Genomic DNA, 16153 nt, shown 5'->3' with positions numbered 1-16153 from the left:
CTACAAAGTGAGTTCCAGGACAGCCAGGGCTATACAGAGAAACCCTGTCTTGAAAAACAAAAAACAAACAAACAAAAAAAGATTTCTTTATTATTTTATCTAACTACACTGTAGCTGTCTTCAGATGCACCAAAAGAGGGCATCAGATCTCATTACGGGTGGTTGTGAGCCACCATGTGGTTGCTGGGATTTGAACTCAGGACCTTCGGAAGAGCAGTTGGTGCTCTTATCTACTGAACCATCTCTCCAGCCCGTATGTGTATGTCTTATTTGTTTGTTTATGACAGTGCTTCTCTTTGTATCCCTGGCTGTTCTGGAACTCAAGTCTATACATGAGGCTGGCCGTGAAGTCAGATTCCTGTGCTTCTGCCTTCTGAGTGCTGAACTAAAGGAGTATGCCACAACACCTGGCTAATTATTTTCAATTAAAAAAAAAAAAAGAATACATATTCTACCTATAAATTATAAATATTAATATAAATAGTAATAAGAAACACTCTTTCAGTTATTGTGAACCCATTACATCCATTTCTAGGGTTTCCTCATCCTATAAGATAGCGTATACACTCTATTAAGTTTTGACCCCGGAGGGCATACTTTTACACAGGAAGCTCCTATGTAGGAGCAATAGGACAATCAACTACCAATAGCCTATTCTTCAACTGACTTCAGTGGTTTTGTCTTTACACAGTTGGATGATCAGTCAGTCTGCTCGAACATCCCTGAGAAGTGCTAAAGCAGCCTCCAAGAAGTCCTAACTTACATAGACAGGTTCTTTAACAGTTAACAGCAAAATCACACAGGCAGCGGGCATACCCACAGACAGCTCAGGTGACAGGAGGTCAAGTAAGAGTTTTGCTGCTGTGTATGTGTTTCTTAACCTGAGGAAACTGAACAGACATTTGAAAGGAACATAATGAACCCACAGTTGCTATGACAATTATATTGTCAAGGCTACAAGTGCACTAAGAAATGGCAAAGTGTGATCCACACTCAAGAGGAAAGGACCACAAAGATATACCAAGATCAGATGCTACAATTAGCTAACATTTTACATTTAGCTCTTGTAATTATGTTCAGAATCATGAAAAATAATCTTGTTTATAAATAAGAAGGCAGAAAAGCTCAGTGCTTGTAGAAGAGATCTGCTAACATAAAAACACAGAAAGTCTGAATCTGAAGAGACCATGTGACACAAAAAGTTATGTGACCACTCTTCCATGCCTCCCCAGCACAAATTGTATTCTTGCATTTATTACCAGGTGAGCTTTTCTCAAATGCTGGTCATTGCTGTTCTAATATGAAGGAAAGCTGTTGGCTATTGACCACAGCTTTTAATCTATTGACCACAGCAGCTGTCTATTGTCAACTGAATTTACTTGAATAGAAACAAAACATGTGAGGAAGTGAAAACTGAAGCAGCTCACCCCCAAAACCATAGAAACCAGGGCACTGGAAGACATAGCTCAAATCTTACGATTTAGCAAAAGACATATTTTAGTGAGTTCCAAATGTCAAACACAAGAATATAAAGAAAGTCATACGTCTAGGAATATCATCATCGATCTGCAAAAATCAAAGATACACCTTTAATATGTTATATTTTTAAATATTGAAGGCTAAGAAGAAGATGGCTCAGTGGTTAAGAACAGTGGCTACCTTTCTAGAAGACTCAGATTCAATGCATTGCACCAACACGAAGGGTCGTAACTATTAACTCCAGTTCCAGGAGAAACCCAGCACCCTCACTCTGGCTTCGCTGGCATCAGCCATGCATGTGGTGCACCAACATTCGTGCAGGGGAAACACTCATACACAGTAAGGTGACATCAACTTGAGATACAGAGCCAGTTCCAGGATAGTCAGAGCTACACAGAGAAACCCTGTCGTCCACAACAACGACAACAACAATAAAAACTACCACCACTACCACTATAAAACAAATAGCAAACAAACCTTTAAAAAAAAAAAAAAAATCAAGACTTCTCACAAGCAGTCTACTCTAACCACTGCAACCTCATCTGGTTTCAGTTAACCCACGGAAACTGAGCAAATTCCAGAAACAAAAAATTAAAAATAGGGCTGGAGAGATGGCTCAGCGGTTAAGAGAACCAACTGCTCTTCTGAAGGTCCTGAGTTCAAATCCCAGCAACCACATGGTGGCTCACAACCATCTTTAAAGAGATCTGACGCCCTCTTCTGGAATGTCTGAAGACAGCTACAATGTACTTAAATAAATAAATAAATAAATAAATAAATAAATAAATAAATAAATCTTTAAAAAAAAAAATTCAGTGCCATGAGTCAAAAAAAAAAAAAAAAAAATCCTTAATTATAGTGTATTGCTACATTGCACTACCTTCTTACTGCTTACCGTTAATCTCTTTTCATTAATTTGTAAATTAAATTTCACTGAACATACAGATATACCAAAACAACAACAACAACAACAACAACAACAACAACAACAACAACAACAACAAAAAACAGCACATAAAGGGACTGGCAAAATGTACAACTGTAGGTGTTATGAGGGCGTAGCTTTTTGGCATACAGGAAACCAGAAAAAGAGATGCCCACCAGGAAGAAGTACACAGCACTGGAAATGATGACATTGTTTGTATGAGTGCATGTGAGACTACACAACTCTTCAAACACAATGTTGAATCCAGGCATGGTGGTGCACACTTGTAATTGCAGCACTGGAGAGGCAGAGGGAAAAGAATGCAGAGGCTGGAGCAAGCTAGAGCTACAAATAGAATAACACAAAAGAAGGCAGAAAAAAAGAAAGAAAGAAACAGGAGGGAAGGAAGGAAGGAGGGAGGGAGGAAAGGGAGGGGGAGAGAGGGGGGGAGAGAGGGAGAGAGAGAGAGGGAGGAAGGGAGAGGGAGAGGGAGAGGGAGAGGGAGAGGGAGAGAAGAAAGCAGAGGGAGACAGAACCACCCTAAGTACCAACTCCAACCACATGCAGAGCAACACTTAGGATTTTTTTTTTAGTGCAAATGAACTTCAAATTTTAAATGCAATTCTTTCGACCTATCAATAAGTGGTATGTATGACCTTCCCCACGGTATTGGCTATCAGCAATGAAATGAAGCTCTCAGTCAAGACAAATGTCCTAGGCTACAAAGAGTGTATACACCCATCAAAGCAGCACACACTTTAGTCTGAGCTCCCAGGAGGCAGAGACAGGCAGGCTTCAGGCCAGCCTGGTCAACATAAGATAAGGGATGGCAGGCTACACAGAGACAACATAATTCAATGGCTAATATTTTAAACATTAAAGAAATTTCTGGATACCCAGCACTGGGGAGGATTTCTGAGTTCAAGGCCAGCCTGGTCTACAGAGTGATTTCTAGGATAGTCAGGGCTGTATAGAAGAACCCTATCTCAAAAAAATCAAAAGAGACAGAGATAAAGAGATTGATTGATTGATTTCTGGATATAACCTCATTATAAGTCAAGGCGAAACTATGTGTAAAGTATGAACTTATCTGTATTTACAAGGTACAGGGCTTGCCCCAACCATATATTTTAAAAGCTGCCTCTCATGTAGTTCAGGCAGTTTCAAACTCGATACATAGTAAAGTATGACCTTCAACTTTCAGCTTCCATCTATCTAAGTGCTTGAATTATAGGACTATACCACCAGATCTGTTTTATGTTGGGCTGAAGATCAAACCTAGGGCTTCATTCATGGTAGGTAAGCACTCTATAATTCTAGCTCGCAAAGGAGCTACATTACACTCCCAGCTCCTAAAGGCAAAGACTTTAAACAGAACGGAAGTAAGACTTAACTCTATGCTGTGTATGAGACAACTTATTAGAAAAACAATCAACAAGAAAAAATGTAATGGAGACAGTGAGCATGAGGCTGAGCTGGCTGAAAACCCCAGATGAAGTAGATTCACAGTAAAGCATTATATGAGAGGGGATACTAAGCCATGATAAAAACAACCAATTATTCAGGGAGATACAGCAGCAATAAATATACATGCAGCACCTCAAATATACAAATGTAGATTCTGGCATGCCACACACTATGCCCAACAACTAGATAATACAGTTTTTGTTTCTTATAGCATGATGTCTTGGTAGACCACCAGCTCAAATTTAAAATTAGCTAAAAACTAGTAAGTTAAATATTTCTTGAAAAATTTTTAATGTATATGAATGTTCTGCCTGTGTGGTGTGTTGAATGAAAATGAACCCCACAGGCCCATAGGGAGTGGTGCTCTTAGGAACACCTTGTTCAAACAGGTATGGCTTTGTTGGAGGAAGTGAGTCACTGTGGGTGGATTTTGACGTTTCAGATACTCAAGCCAGGCCCAGTGTCACTCTCTCCTACTGTCTGTGAATCTAAATATAGACCTCAGCTACCTCTCCAGCACCATGTCTGTCTGCATGTTGCCATGCTTCCTCCTACGACAATAATGAACTAAACCTCTGGGCTACAACTAGCCTCAATTAAACGTTTTCCTTTCTAAGAGTTGCTGTGGTCATGATATCACATCATAGCAATAAAACCAGGACAGCCTGAATGTATATCACAAGCATGTCTGGTGCTCACAGAAGCCAGAAGAAGGCGTGAGATTCCCTGGGACTAGAATTACATATAGAAGGCTGTAAGGCATGCAGGTGCTGGGAACTGAATCCAGGCCATCTGGAAGAGCAGCTAGTATTTTTAACCATCTCTCCAAATCTCTAAATAAGAAATTTTTGGGGGACTGGAGAGATGGCTCAGTGGTTAAGAGCACTGACTACTCTTCCAGAGGTCCTGAGTTCAATTCCCAGCAACCACATGGTGGCTCACAACCATCTGTAATGGGATCTGATGCCCTCTTCTGCTATGGCTTAAGACAGCCATAGTGTCTCACATACATAAAATAAATACATCTTTAAAAAATAAATAGGGGCTGGCGAGATGGCTCAGCGAGTAAGAGCACTGACTGCTCTTCCGAAGGTCCTGAGTTCAAATCCCAGCAACCACATGGTGGCTCGCAACCACCCATAATGAGATCTGACGCCCTCTTCAGGTGTGTCTGAAGCCAGCTACAGTGTACTACAGTGTATAATAATAAATAATGTCTGGGCTGGAGCGAGTGGGGCCAACCAGAGCAAACAGAGGTCAATTCAATTCCCAACAACCACATGAAGGCTTACAACCATCTGTACAGCTATACTCACATACATACATACATACATACATACATACATACATACATACATACATAAATACATACATACATACATCTTTTAAAATAAATAAATAAAAATAAAAAATAAATAGAAATTCAACAGATCCCCCCCCCCAAAGGAATTTTAGATATATGTTTTACTTGTATTTGTGTATGTGGTGTATGCCTATCCAGAGATTAACAGAGGATACCAGACATTGAATGTCCTGCTTGATCACTGTTTGCTGTAGTCCCTTGAGATTGGGCCTCTCACTGAACTAGGCTGGAGTCAGTCTACAATGATGAAATTATAAATAGGCTTATACCCCATGCCAGGCCTTTTGTATGTGAGTACTGGGATTTGAACTTAGGTCCTTATACTTATGCAGTAGGTGTTCTTAGTCACTGAGTCTTCTCCCCAAACTGTTTTCTTTTTCTATTATATACTTGAAAACTATATACCATGCTTCTTTTTTGAGAAACGGTTACATATAGCCCACACTGCCCTTAAACTCACCATGAATTCTCCATCTTCCTACCTCCACTGCATGAGAGATGGGATTACAAATTATCATTAGGTCCAGTTTTACAGTGCTGGGATAGATCTAGGACTTTGTGTGTGTTAGACAAATACTCTACCAACGAATCTACATCCCCAGCCCATAGAAGAGTAATTTAAATATTACTGATCAAAATTTACAGGAAGCCATGCCTGTATGGATTTTGTGACTTTTAAGTTCATGTATTTGAGAAAGAAGAGATCTAAAACTGATGGCTTATGCTTCCAGCTAAAGCCAGAAATATTAAGAAGCAAGCATTCCTGAAGTAGTAATAAACACTGGCAATGTAACTTAAGAAGCACCAAAGGATGCAATCCTACCTGACCCTAAGGGTTTAAAACACAAAACTGCCATGTTCTTCAAGACAGTTAATTATGAACAATTCTTTGCTTACATACGAAGATAATCCTGAGTGTTTTACCTGTCACTGAGGCATAGGATAGATAGAAAATACTATGATGAGACTTTCTTCTTTGGAAATGCAATGTGTCAGCTGGGCGTGGTGGCACATGCCTTTAATCCCAGCACTTGGGAGGCAGAGGCAGGTGGATTTCTGAGTTCGAGGACAGCATGGTCTACAAAGTGAGTTCCAGGACAGCTAGGGCTACACAGAGAAACCCTGTCTCGAAAAAACCAAAGAAAAAAAAAGGAAATGCAATGTATCCTAAATGGTATTGTATGAATTCCAAAAATATGCACCCAACATTTTAATGCTGGCTACATTCAAAAAAACATTTTAATGCTGGCTACATTCAAAAGGTGAACGGACCACAGACTCTCTTCTGCCTCCTCTAAAAAAAGCACTGGTCATTGTGCACAAACACTTGCTTAGATTAGGAGAATTCCTGTGTTAATGTCCAAGCATGGAAGGCAGTTTAAAAACAGAACTGAAATCAATGTGTTGATAAACAAGAATGGTGGCTGAAGTATCTGGGAATTCAAAAACTGGCCTAAAAAAACAATTTACATGTTTCTTAAAAGTGAAGGCACTGGTTTGGCTTCACTTTCATAAAATTTCTAGCCATTACCTTAACTTTTACTTGAACAAATAATCAACAGATCAAAAGAGCAGTATACACCCCAGTAAGAAGCTTACACCATTGGAACATGAGAGGTGTACCTGTGTGTCCTGCCAGCTCACGACTCACACGCACATTCCCTTCACGAGTTTTCAGATTGTAAATGGAGCAGATGTTATCCAGGCCACCACAGGCCACATAATTCCCAGAAGGAGCATATGCGCAGGTCATGACCCAAGAGGAGCGCAGAGGGATGGCATGAACCTAAATAATGAGAATACAGACAGGCGACGCTATTAAATTCAAGAAAATATGGCAACAGCTGGGTGTATAGTATATGTTGTAGCCCCTGCACTCAGGAGGCAAAGGTAGGTGGATCTCTGAATTTGAGGCCAGCTAGGGCTACATAGTAAAACTGTCTCAAAACAACAACAACAACAACAACAACAACAACAACAACAACAACAACAAAACCCTAACAAGTAGATAGGTATGATGGCATATGTCAGTGAATCTAGGAGTTGGAAGGCTAAGAGAGAAAGAACAAGAGGGCTTTTTGTCTTGTCTGTCTTTTTTGGTTCTGAGAATTGAACTCAAAAGTCTTGTCCAGTAGGGTATATATATCACCAGCCCTGATGACAAGTTTGAGGATATTTTGAGCTATATATAATGAGAAACTATCTAAAAAAAAGACAAATTATACATATTTTTTAATGATTTAAGGAGTGATGTTAGTATGATTTTAAAGATTTACTTTTCCCTTACATTTATCATGGCTATGAGCTTTACAAAAAATAAGGAAAGAAAAAAAAATAAAACAAACAATCAAAAAAACAGCCAGGCATGGCGATTTATGCTAATCCCAGCAATAAAGAAACTGAGGCAGGAAGATAACAGTAATATAAGGTCAGCCTAGGAAACAGCAACTCATTCATATTCATTTTCTGACACACATATGCAATAACCTAACTACACATTGGTAACATAGTTAATTTTGCTGTTTAGATAGAGCAGTTAACATTTCTGTATTCTTTTACATGTATCTACTAATTTTGAGGGAAAATACAACTGTCTTATTTATTTTTCTTAACTGATGACAGCATTAAAATTTGTTTTGCGGTTTAATTTCATGTTATCTGTAGGAACATTTGATTAACTGTTTATCACGTGAGTACAGAGCCTGGGAGGGAGGGCACTGGAGTCCCCTTGAACTGGACATACAGATGGCTGCAAACCACCATGTAGATACTGGGAATAAAACTCAGACATTCTGGAAAATCAGGCAGTGACTGAACAATCTTTCCGGTCCTGCACCTTTTTGTTTGTTTTTGCAGACAGGGTTTCTTGGGTTTCAGAGCTCTGGCTGTCCTGGAACTCACTTTATAGACAGGGTAGCCCCTAACTCACAGAGATCTACCTGCCTCTGCCTCCCAACTTCTGAGATTAAAGACATGTATCACCACACCTGGCTCCCCATACTTTTTTTAAGCTTATGTGTGTTTGTGCATACACGTATGCCAGAGAAGGTGCATATGGAGGCCTGAGGTTTATGCTAGGAAGCTTCCTTGACTATTCTCCACCTTATTCTTTGAGACAGTGTTTCTCAAGTCTACCTAGAACTCATCTATATGACTAGTCTAGCTAGCCAGATTGCTTTGGGGATTCTTTGTCTCTGTCTTCCAAATGCTAGAATTATAGACTGGCCACCGCAAGCACTCAGAATTTAAATGAATTCTATTTTTTTTGGTTAATACTATTTTTTAGAGACAAGGTCTCATGTAGTTCAGGCTGGTTTCACTTTATTATGTGTGTAAGCATAATCTTTAATGCTTGAGGCTCCTGTTTACATTCTCAAATGATAGATTATGAGCATGTACCACCATACCCAGTGTAATTTATTTCAGTAAGAGAAGTGAAATTTTAATTCAGAGATTTGTACCTATCAGGCAAACATTCTAACTAGTATCTCTGTCTTCTCTTTTCTCTCCCTTCCCATATCTTGTCATGGTAGGTTTAACCCTCTGGGTTTATTCCATCATCCTGCCTTATCCTCCTGAGTTACTAGAATTACAGACTTTTACCAATCTGTTGGGTTACATTGTTTTTTATCTTTTGTGGTTCTGGGAATCAAATCCAGGGAATTATGCCCAGTAGAAGAGTATTCTACCACTGAGCTACATTCCCAATCCTCGACTAAACATTAAAGTATAGTGCATTTTAGATTATCTCGTTAAAACAAAACAAACTACTAACTAAATGGAATCTACGTTTCAGTATTCTAGTAATAAATTAGGAAAGTTCCCAGTCAAAACTAGGACTGGAGTATAGCTCTTGTACAAGGACAAGGAAGCACTCATCTCCTATCTACATGCCAAGACAGGAACCACAATACAACTGTGTGCCAAGCTCAAGGGGCCAGCAACACAAGCTCTTCTATCACCCTTAGAGGTCAGCATTACTCCATGAAGAGACTGTTACTGTTCCAGGGAAGAATCTTGCATTGCCTACCTTGTTTGTGGTATAACTGTCCCAGATGATGAGTTTTCCATCCTGAGAGGCACTGACAAGGAGCCTGGAGAAAAGATAAAGAAAAAACAAAACCAAAAAATCTTGGTGATGTCCAACTAGAGCTTTAAAGCTACATTTGCTTAAAATGTAAAACACTTAATAATAAGAAAAAGAGATCTCAATGCTGGAGCAATGGAATACCATGACTGATGTCAGATAACAACTCAGCCCTGGGGAAACCTGGATGACCAGACAGACTACCCAGCTCTTCCCTTATCACCTGAGAGATGGTACTGACCTGACCTGCTTCTGACAGGTTTCTTTCTTACTCCAAGTTAAATTAGATACACAGAGACATGAGACGTATCAAATATTTAGGACACAGTTTCGTTCAATCTGACAAGAAAGCTTGAATATTATGGGAAAAGCTTGAAACACTACCCACTCAGGAACCATTTTAAACACCTGCCCTGTTTCTATTTATATTGGGGGTGGGGTGGGGTGGGGTGGGGTGGGACAGAAGCTAGAGTCCTCTAAGGAAGAAAGAACCCCAGCTAAGAAAATACCTCCATCCTATTGGCACATAGGTAAATCAAGGGGTATTTCCTTGATTAACAATTGATGTGAACAGGGCCAGCTTACTGTGGGCAGTGTCATCTTTGGGCATGTAGTGCTGGATGGCAGGCTAAGTAAGCCCTAAAGAGAAAGTTAGTAAGCAGTATTCCTCTGTGGTCTTTGCTGATTTCCTTTCATGATAGAATACAACTATAAGCTGAAATAAAATCTTCTTCAAGTTGATCTTGCTCAGTGTTTAATCACACCAGTAGAAATCAAACTAGAACACAACCATGAGCGTGAATGGTAGCATTCGTTCCTTTCAACCATCTCTATAGGACAGTATAAAGCCCCTCTGCTGCTCTACTTCTGCTTGGTCTTTTTGACTCTGAGCAAGGGTATCTATCAAGAGACATCTTTAGCAGCTCATCCTCTGATGTGGGAAGTGGAGAAACCATAACTTGGAGGGAGGGAGGGAGGGAGGGAGGGAGGGAGGGAGGGAGTTAGTTAGTTCAAAGCCAGACTCCCTCAAAATCAAAAGAAAACAAACTATCAAACTTCCCAGACTTCCCAAACTTCCCAGAGATAAATTAGAATACCTGTCGATAAAACTGTGTGGTAGTGAGATGACAAATGACATCAGAATTGCACATGGTTGGGCAAAAGAGGCCACCGACCATAGTGAACTATGAATTGCTCATGACTCTGTCCTAGTTCAGGGCAGCTGTGCTAAGTGTGGAATCTGCAGTTCTCTGTATTTGTAGAACCAAGGCAGGATATACTGTATAAGGCAAGCATGACGAACAAACAAAGGAATCTAAGTCATCTGGGAAGTAACTGAGTAAGAGCAATTCTGGGAAGCACAGTTACTCAGACACAGGGTCCTTACACATGTGCTCTTAAGGAAGGGTGAGAGGTTCTTCCAGGTCTACCATGTGATAGTGACATACAGGTTTTAACTTCAAATCGTAATCAAAATATATACATTCTAGGTATTTCAGCCACAAATATATTTGAGCTGAAATATTCTGAAGCTGATCAAAGACTTGTAAAACTTAACCATGTCCTTCTGAGCCCTCTGACACTTTTAATCAGACTATGCTTGTTTGACTGATTGATTTGCCTTTTTGAGACAGGATTCCTCTATTATGTAGCTTTGACTGTTCTGGAACTTACTATGTAGACCGGGATGACCTCACACTCACAGAGGTCTACTTGTCTCTGCCTCCAAAGTGCTTGCATTAAAGCTGTGCTACATCATACCCTGCCAAACTGTGTTCTGATATATAAATTTCCTTTATAAAGAACAACATATATATGTAACAAGAAATAAAATCCTTTTCCATCCTTAGTCACAAAATTTATCACAGAACTGGGCACAGGCACCCAGTTTCTTTTCAGCTACAACTTTTATTTCTTTTTCAGTTCTAGAGATTGTATTCAGTCACCTGCACAGTAAATTGTACTTTACCAATGAATTGCACCTCAGTCCTCTGGTAAAATTTTTTTCTTTATGAGGTTCTATGGACTGAACTCTGGAGCCTTGAGAATACAAGGGAACTCAATACTACCTAGTATCTCCAACTCCTCGGACGATTCTTTTACTTTTCTTGAAGATAGGGTACTGTGTAGCCAAGGCTAACAGTCACTCAAAGTTTTTCCAGCTCCCCATCTATGGTAGTTGAAGTCTTCTCTTCCATGTTCAGTCATCATGCCCAAGGTCCTTTCAACCATCTCTATAGGACAGTATAAAGCCCCTCTGCTGCTCTACTTCTGCTTGGTCTTTTTGACTCTGAGCAAGGGTATCTATCAAGAGACATCTTTAGCAGCTCATCCTCTGATTTAAGAAGTCACCTTCAGAGAGCTCAATAATTGCTAACTCAGTGAGGAATTAAGACAATGCTAAGCTGTGAGCTGATCCTCCAGAAGGTGAAAGAAGACACGCCTTCTAATCTCAGGTCATGTAACTTGGAGGAACCAACACAGTTCATTGTCTAAAGCTTTTCCTGTTCAGTCTTCAAACAGAGATAGAAACTAAGAACTAGCCAAATAGCTGCCTAGAACAAAAAGAGGCATTTCTACCCCAACCCCACATACTCTTCATTTTACTCAGAGGAAAACCAGCCAAAGAGACTACTTCACCAGGCTCTGTAGAGAGGGGATTAAAACCCCCACAGAACTGGAAAAGCATTACTGGAATATTATTACAAGTTAAATTTTAGGGCTAAAGAGAAGGCCCTTCCATTAAATCTAATCCCAGCCGGGCAGTGGTGGTGCACGCCTTTAATCCCAGCACTTTGGAGGCAGAGGCAGGTGGATTTCTGAGTTCGAGGCCAGCCTGGCCTACAGAGTGAGTTCCAGGACAGCCAGGGCTATACAGAGAAACCAAAAAACAACAAACAAACAAAAACAAAACAAAAAAACCCAAAACAAACAAAAACAAAATCTAATCCCCTGAGCCAGTTGTGGTGGCTCTTGCAACCCTTTAATCCCAGCAGCATTCAGGAGGCAGAGGCAGGAGGATCTCTGAGTTTGAGGCCAGCCCTATCTACACAATTCCTGAATAGCCAAGGATGCACAGGGAAACCATTTTCTGAAAGAACCCTCCCCCCTCAAAAACCAACCAATTGGTCCCAGAAACCCACATAGAAGTAGAAGAACTGATTCCTTGGTCATATCCCCTGACAACCACATGTCTCCCCTCACTCCTTCCCCACGAACCCCCCAAAGCTGAATTTTAGTGTGTGTGTCCATGTTCCTATTTAGAAGTCAAAGGAAGCATATTGGTTGCCCTGCTCTAGCACTCTCTGCCTTATTCCTCTGAAGTAGTCTCACACTGAACCTGGAGCTCATCATATTTCCCCTAGGGCCAGTGATCCCAATAATTCTTCTATCTCAACCAGACTGAAGGTTTATAAGTATCTGGCCATAATCAGTTTTTACATGTGTCCTAGAGATCTAAACCTAGGTCTTCAAGCTCGTGCTACATGGCTGATCTAAAACTCACTATGTAGACCAGGTTGCCCTTGATCTCATGGAGATCTACCTGCCTCTGTCTCCCAAGTACTGAGATTAAAGACATTTGCAACCACACCAAGCTCAATAACAACCCTCTACTACTAGAGCAAAAAATATGAAAATGATGTTAAGGGGGTAGTAGGGGGGTATGCACGCTCAGAACAACTCCTTAAACAACTATTTTAGATTTTAAAATGTAACCACTGACTAGCCAGAAAGTATGCTCATCTAAAGCAATCCCTAAATAATGCTTTGGAAGGTTTTATTTGCTTTTTAAGACAGGGTTTCGTGTAGCCCAATCTGTCCCAGAACTTGCTATTTTGCTTTAATTCCAAGGGCTGTAGTTTAAAAAAAAAAAAAAAAAAATACGGACACTGCTTGTCCATTTTCTAACTTTACTTAGGGTTTTTTTTTGAATGATCTTTATTTATTTATTTATTTATTTATTTATTTATTTATTTATTTATTTATTTATTTATTTTGAGACAGGGTTTCTCCGTTTAGCCCTGGCTGTCCTGGTACTCACTCTGTAGACCAGGCTGGCCTCGAACTCAGAAATCCACCTGCCTCTGCTGGGATTAAAGGCGTGCACCACCACGCCCGGCGATCTTTATTTTTAATTGACAGTAACTATGGACTATAAGTTGTTTAATGTTTACATTACAGAAAGATTAAACTAAGTGAATTAACATAGTCATTACCTCACATTTTTAGCATCTTTTTGTGGTGGGAACATATAGTAACTATTCTTGGACTAGATGTATACCTTAGTGGTACACCAATTGCTTGCAGTCATGAGACCCTAGGTTCAATGCCCGGAATTGAAAAAACAATCAATAAATCTACAAATCTACCCTTAACAATTCTGACAGATACATCCATGATCTAACTGAAGCTGCAGCAAGAACACAATGCCCCACCCCCTTTTTCTTTTTTGATGGGATTATTTCCATTATTAAACAGCCTCAGAAAGCGCTCATTTGCACAAGCAATTGTATGGGACCCTGCAGAGAACTAAAGATAGAATCTTTTGTTCTCTAGTTATTTACACCCTACAGCAGATAATTTCACAAAGAGAAAGCTAAGCAGAAATTCCACTGATAACAGAAAATGAAAAGACTGACTCAAAAGAAAAGGATGCTGAGACTCCTTTAGATCTGGAAGGAGAATAAAACCATGCTGCACTTTATTTCGTTGTGAGTGGCAAAGTCAGGAGAGACTCAGAAGTCCAATAAAGGGTAGTTATCAGAGTATAAAAGAAAGGAACTCCCAAATGGTAGTATTTCTTAAATGATACTCCAGTAGATGGCAGGCAGGGCCACGTGGAAGGATGATAAGGATAGCCATTCGTTCATTTTCCATAAGGCTTCCCAGTGAGGATGAAGAGACCACTAAAGTCCACATTTAGTTTTTGGGACCACAGTCTGCTGCTGTAAACTTAGCAACTTTTACCTTCCATTGCCCAACTCTTACATTACAACACAGCCCACAGAGTAGCCAAGACAACAGAGACCCAACAGCTAAAAGGTAAAGGGTGAAAAAAAGCAGGTGCTGCTATGCAAGGGACAGTAGTGCAGTCAGCCACCTAAACGGAAATCTGAGTAAGACCTGTGAACACGAGACATGGATACAGACAATTGGTACCACAAACTTCCTACCCCACCCCATCCTACCTGGTTTTGAGATGGATCTCATTGTAGCCTTGGCTAGCCTGGAACTCAATATGTAAATCAGGCTGGCCTTTAAACTCACAAAGTTTGTCTGCTTCTGTCTCCTGAGTAGAGATTCAAAGTGCTATCACACCCACACCCATTCAACTTTCTAACCATTATCTTTTAGAAACCCAGCAGATAGGCAACATTTCAAGTACTGCTTTTGGAAGGCCCCATTCATACCTTGAGTCTGTGCCCCAGTGCATGGCATAAATCTTTGCCAGATGCCCCCTCAGTGTTCTCCTGGTTCGCATTTGGATTCTTCCCACTGGATCAATATTGTTTGTGATCTTAAAAAATAAAATTAGTAAAGATTAATTTTAGCAAATAGACTCTTGGTTTGTGTTCTGTGGGTTCTGTAATATAATATCAATTAAGAACCAAAAGTATATTAAGTGGAAAATCCTATATTTGTGTGAGAGAATATTTTCAGCATGCAGAAGCCCCAGGAGATCAGAAGATTTATAGACAGTTGTGAACCACTACAGAGTGCTGGAAACAGAATCCAGGTCCTCTAGAAGAGCAAGTGCTCTAAACCGCTGAGCCATCTCTCCAGCAGCCAATTCACAAACTTTAAATTGCACATTGCTCCCCCCTCCCTTTTTTTTTTCCACCGAGGCAGGGTTTCTCCGTGTAGCCCTGGCTGTCCTCAAACTCAGAAAACCACCTGCCTCTGCCTCCCAAGTGCTGGGATTAAAGGCGTGTGCCACCACCGCCCAGCTGCACATCGTTCCCTTAAGTAGCACTATTAAACTATCCACTCTGTAGTGCCTGGGTCCTGACTCCCTTGTCCAGTGAGTCCATGCTTTAAGTATACAGCATGTTTATCAGCAATACACCACAACCACCATGCTTTTTACATGCCTCAATACCTCACTTCTTCTTATCAAGAATATAGGCACTGCCATCCCCTGTCATACCAGTACATGCAGTAAGATATTTTAAGATCATCTGTTATCACATGTATCTACCATTTTATAGAATAGCTACCATTTTATTACTGCTTTATTAAATTATAGTTATCTCCACCTTTACCTAACATACTCAACTTTACCACTGCCATGGATACACAGGGAAAATAAATCTATGTCTATTAGGTCTGAGGATTAGGCCATTGATTACCCAAGAGTATGTGTGAGTAGGTGTGTGTGCGTGCGTGTGTGCGTGCATACGTGCATGTGCGTGTGTGTGTTGAGAGTTTTTATTGTCAACTAGACACACAGTTACCTGAGAACAGGGAACTTCAATTAAACAACTGCCTAGACCAGATTCCTCTGTGGGCCTATGTATGGAGCACTGTCTGGATTGCTAATAGATGTAGGAGGGTCCAGCCTACACTGAACAAGACAACTTCTAAGCAGATTAGATTATCTTTGGCTGTTTGAGAAAGCAGCCAGTAAGCAATTTTCCTCTATGGTTCCTGCCCTGACTTCCCTTAATGATATATTATTACCTAGAAGTATAAACCAAAATAAATGCTTTCCTCTCCAAAGTGTTTAAAGTGTTTTTTTTCATAGCAATAGACTATACAACAGGAGCTGGATGTCCACACAGTTTTAACTTCACTTTATTTACTTGGGTAGGACAGTGGCACACGTTCACAG

At 40.3% G+C, this 16153-nt stretch overlaps 1 protein-coding gene across 1 annotated transcript in view; it reads right to left on the bottom strand.

The window, feature by feature from the left end:
- The window catches only part of Gnb1 (G protein subunit beta 1), a 69742-nt gene that overhangs the window by 12522 nt on the left and 41067 nt on the right, over positions 1–16153 (bottom strand). The window contains exons 5-7 of the mRNA XM_021201231.2: positions 14733–14839; positions 9265–9328; positions 6858–7020 (exon numbers count right to left, since the gene is read on the bottom strand). Of these exons, the coding sequence (XP_021056890.1) occupies positions 6858–7020; positions 9265–9328; positions 14733–14839 (334 nt within the window). The remainder of the gene's footprint in view (positions 1–6857; positions 7021–9264; positions 9329–14732; positions 14840–16153) is intronic.

The sequence above is a fragment of the Mus pahari genome, chromosome 6 (genome assembly GCF_900095145.1).
Source record: "Mus pahari chromosome 6, PAHARI_EIJ_v1.1, whole genome shotgun sequence".
NCBI lineage: Eukaryota > Metazoa > Chordata > Mammalia > Rodentia > Muridae > Mus > Mus pahari.
This window is presented reverse-complemented; position numbering and strand designations above follow the sequence as displayed.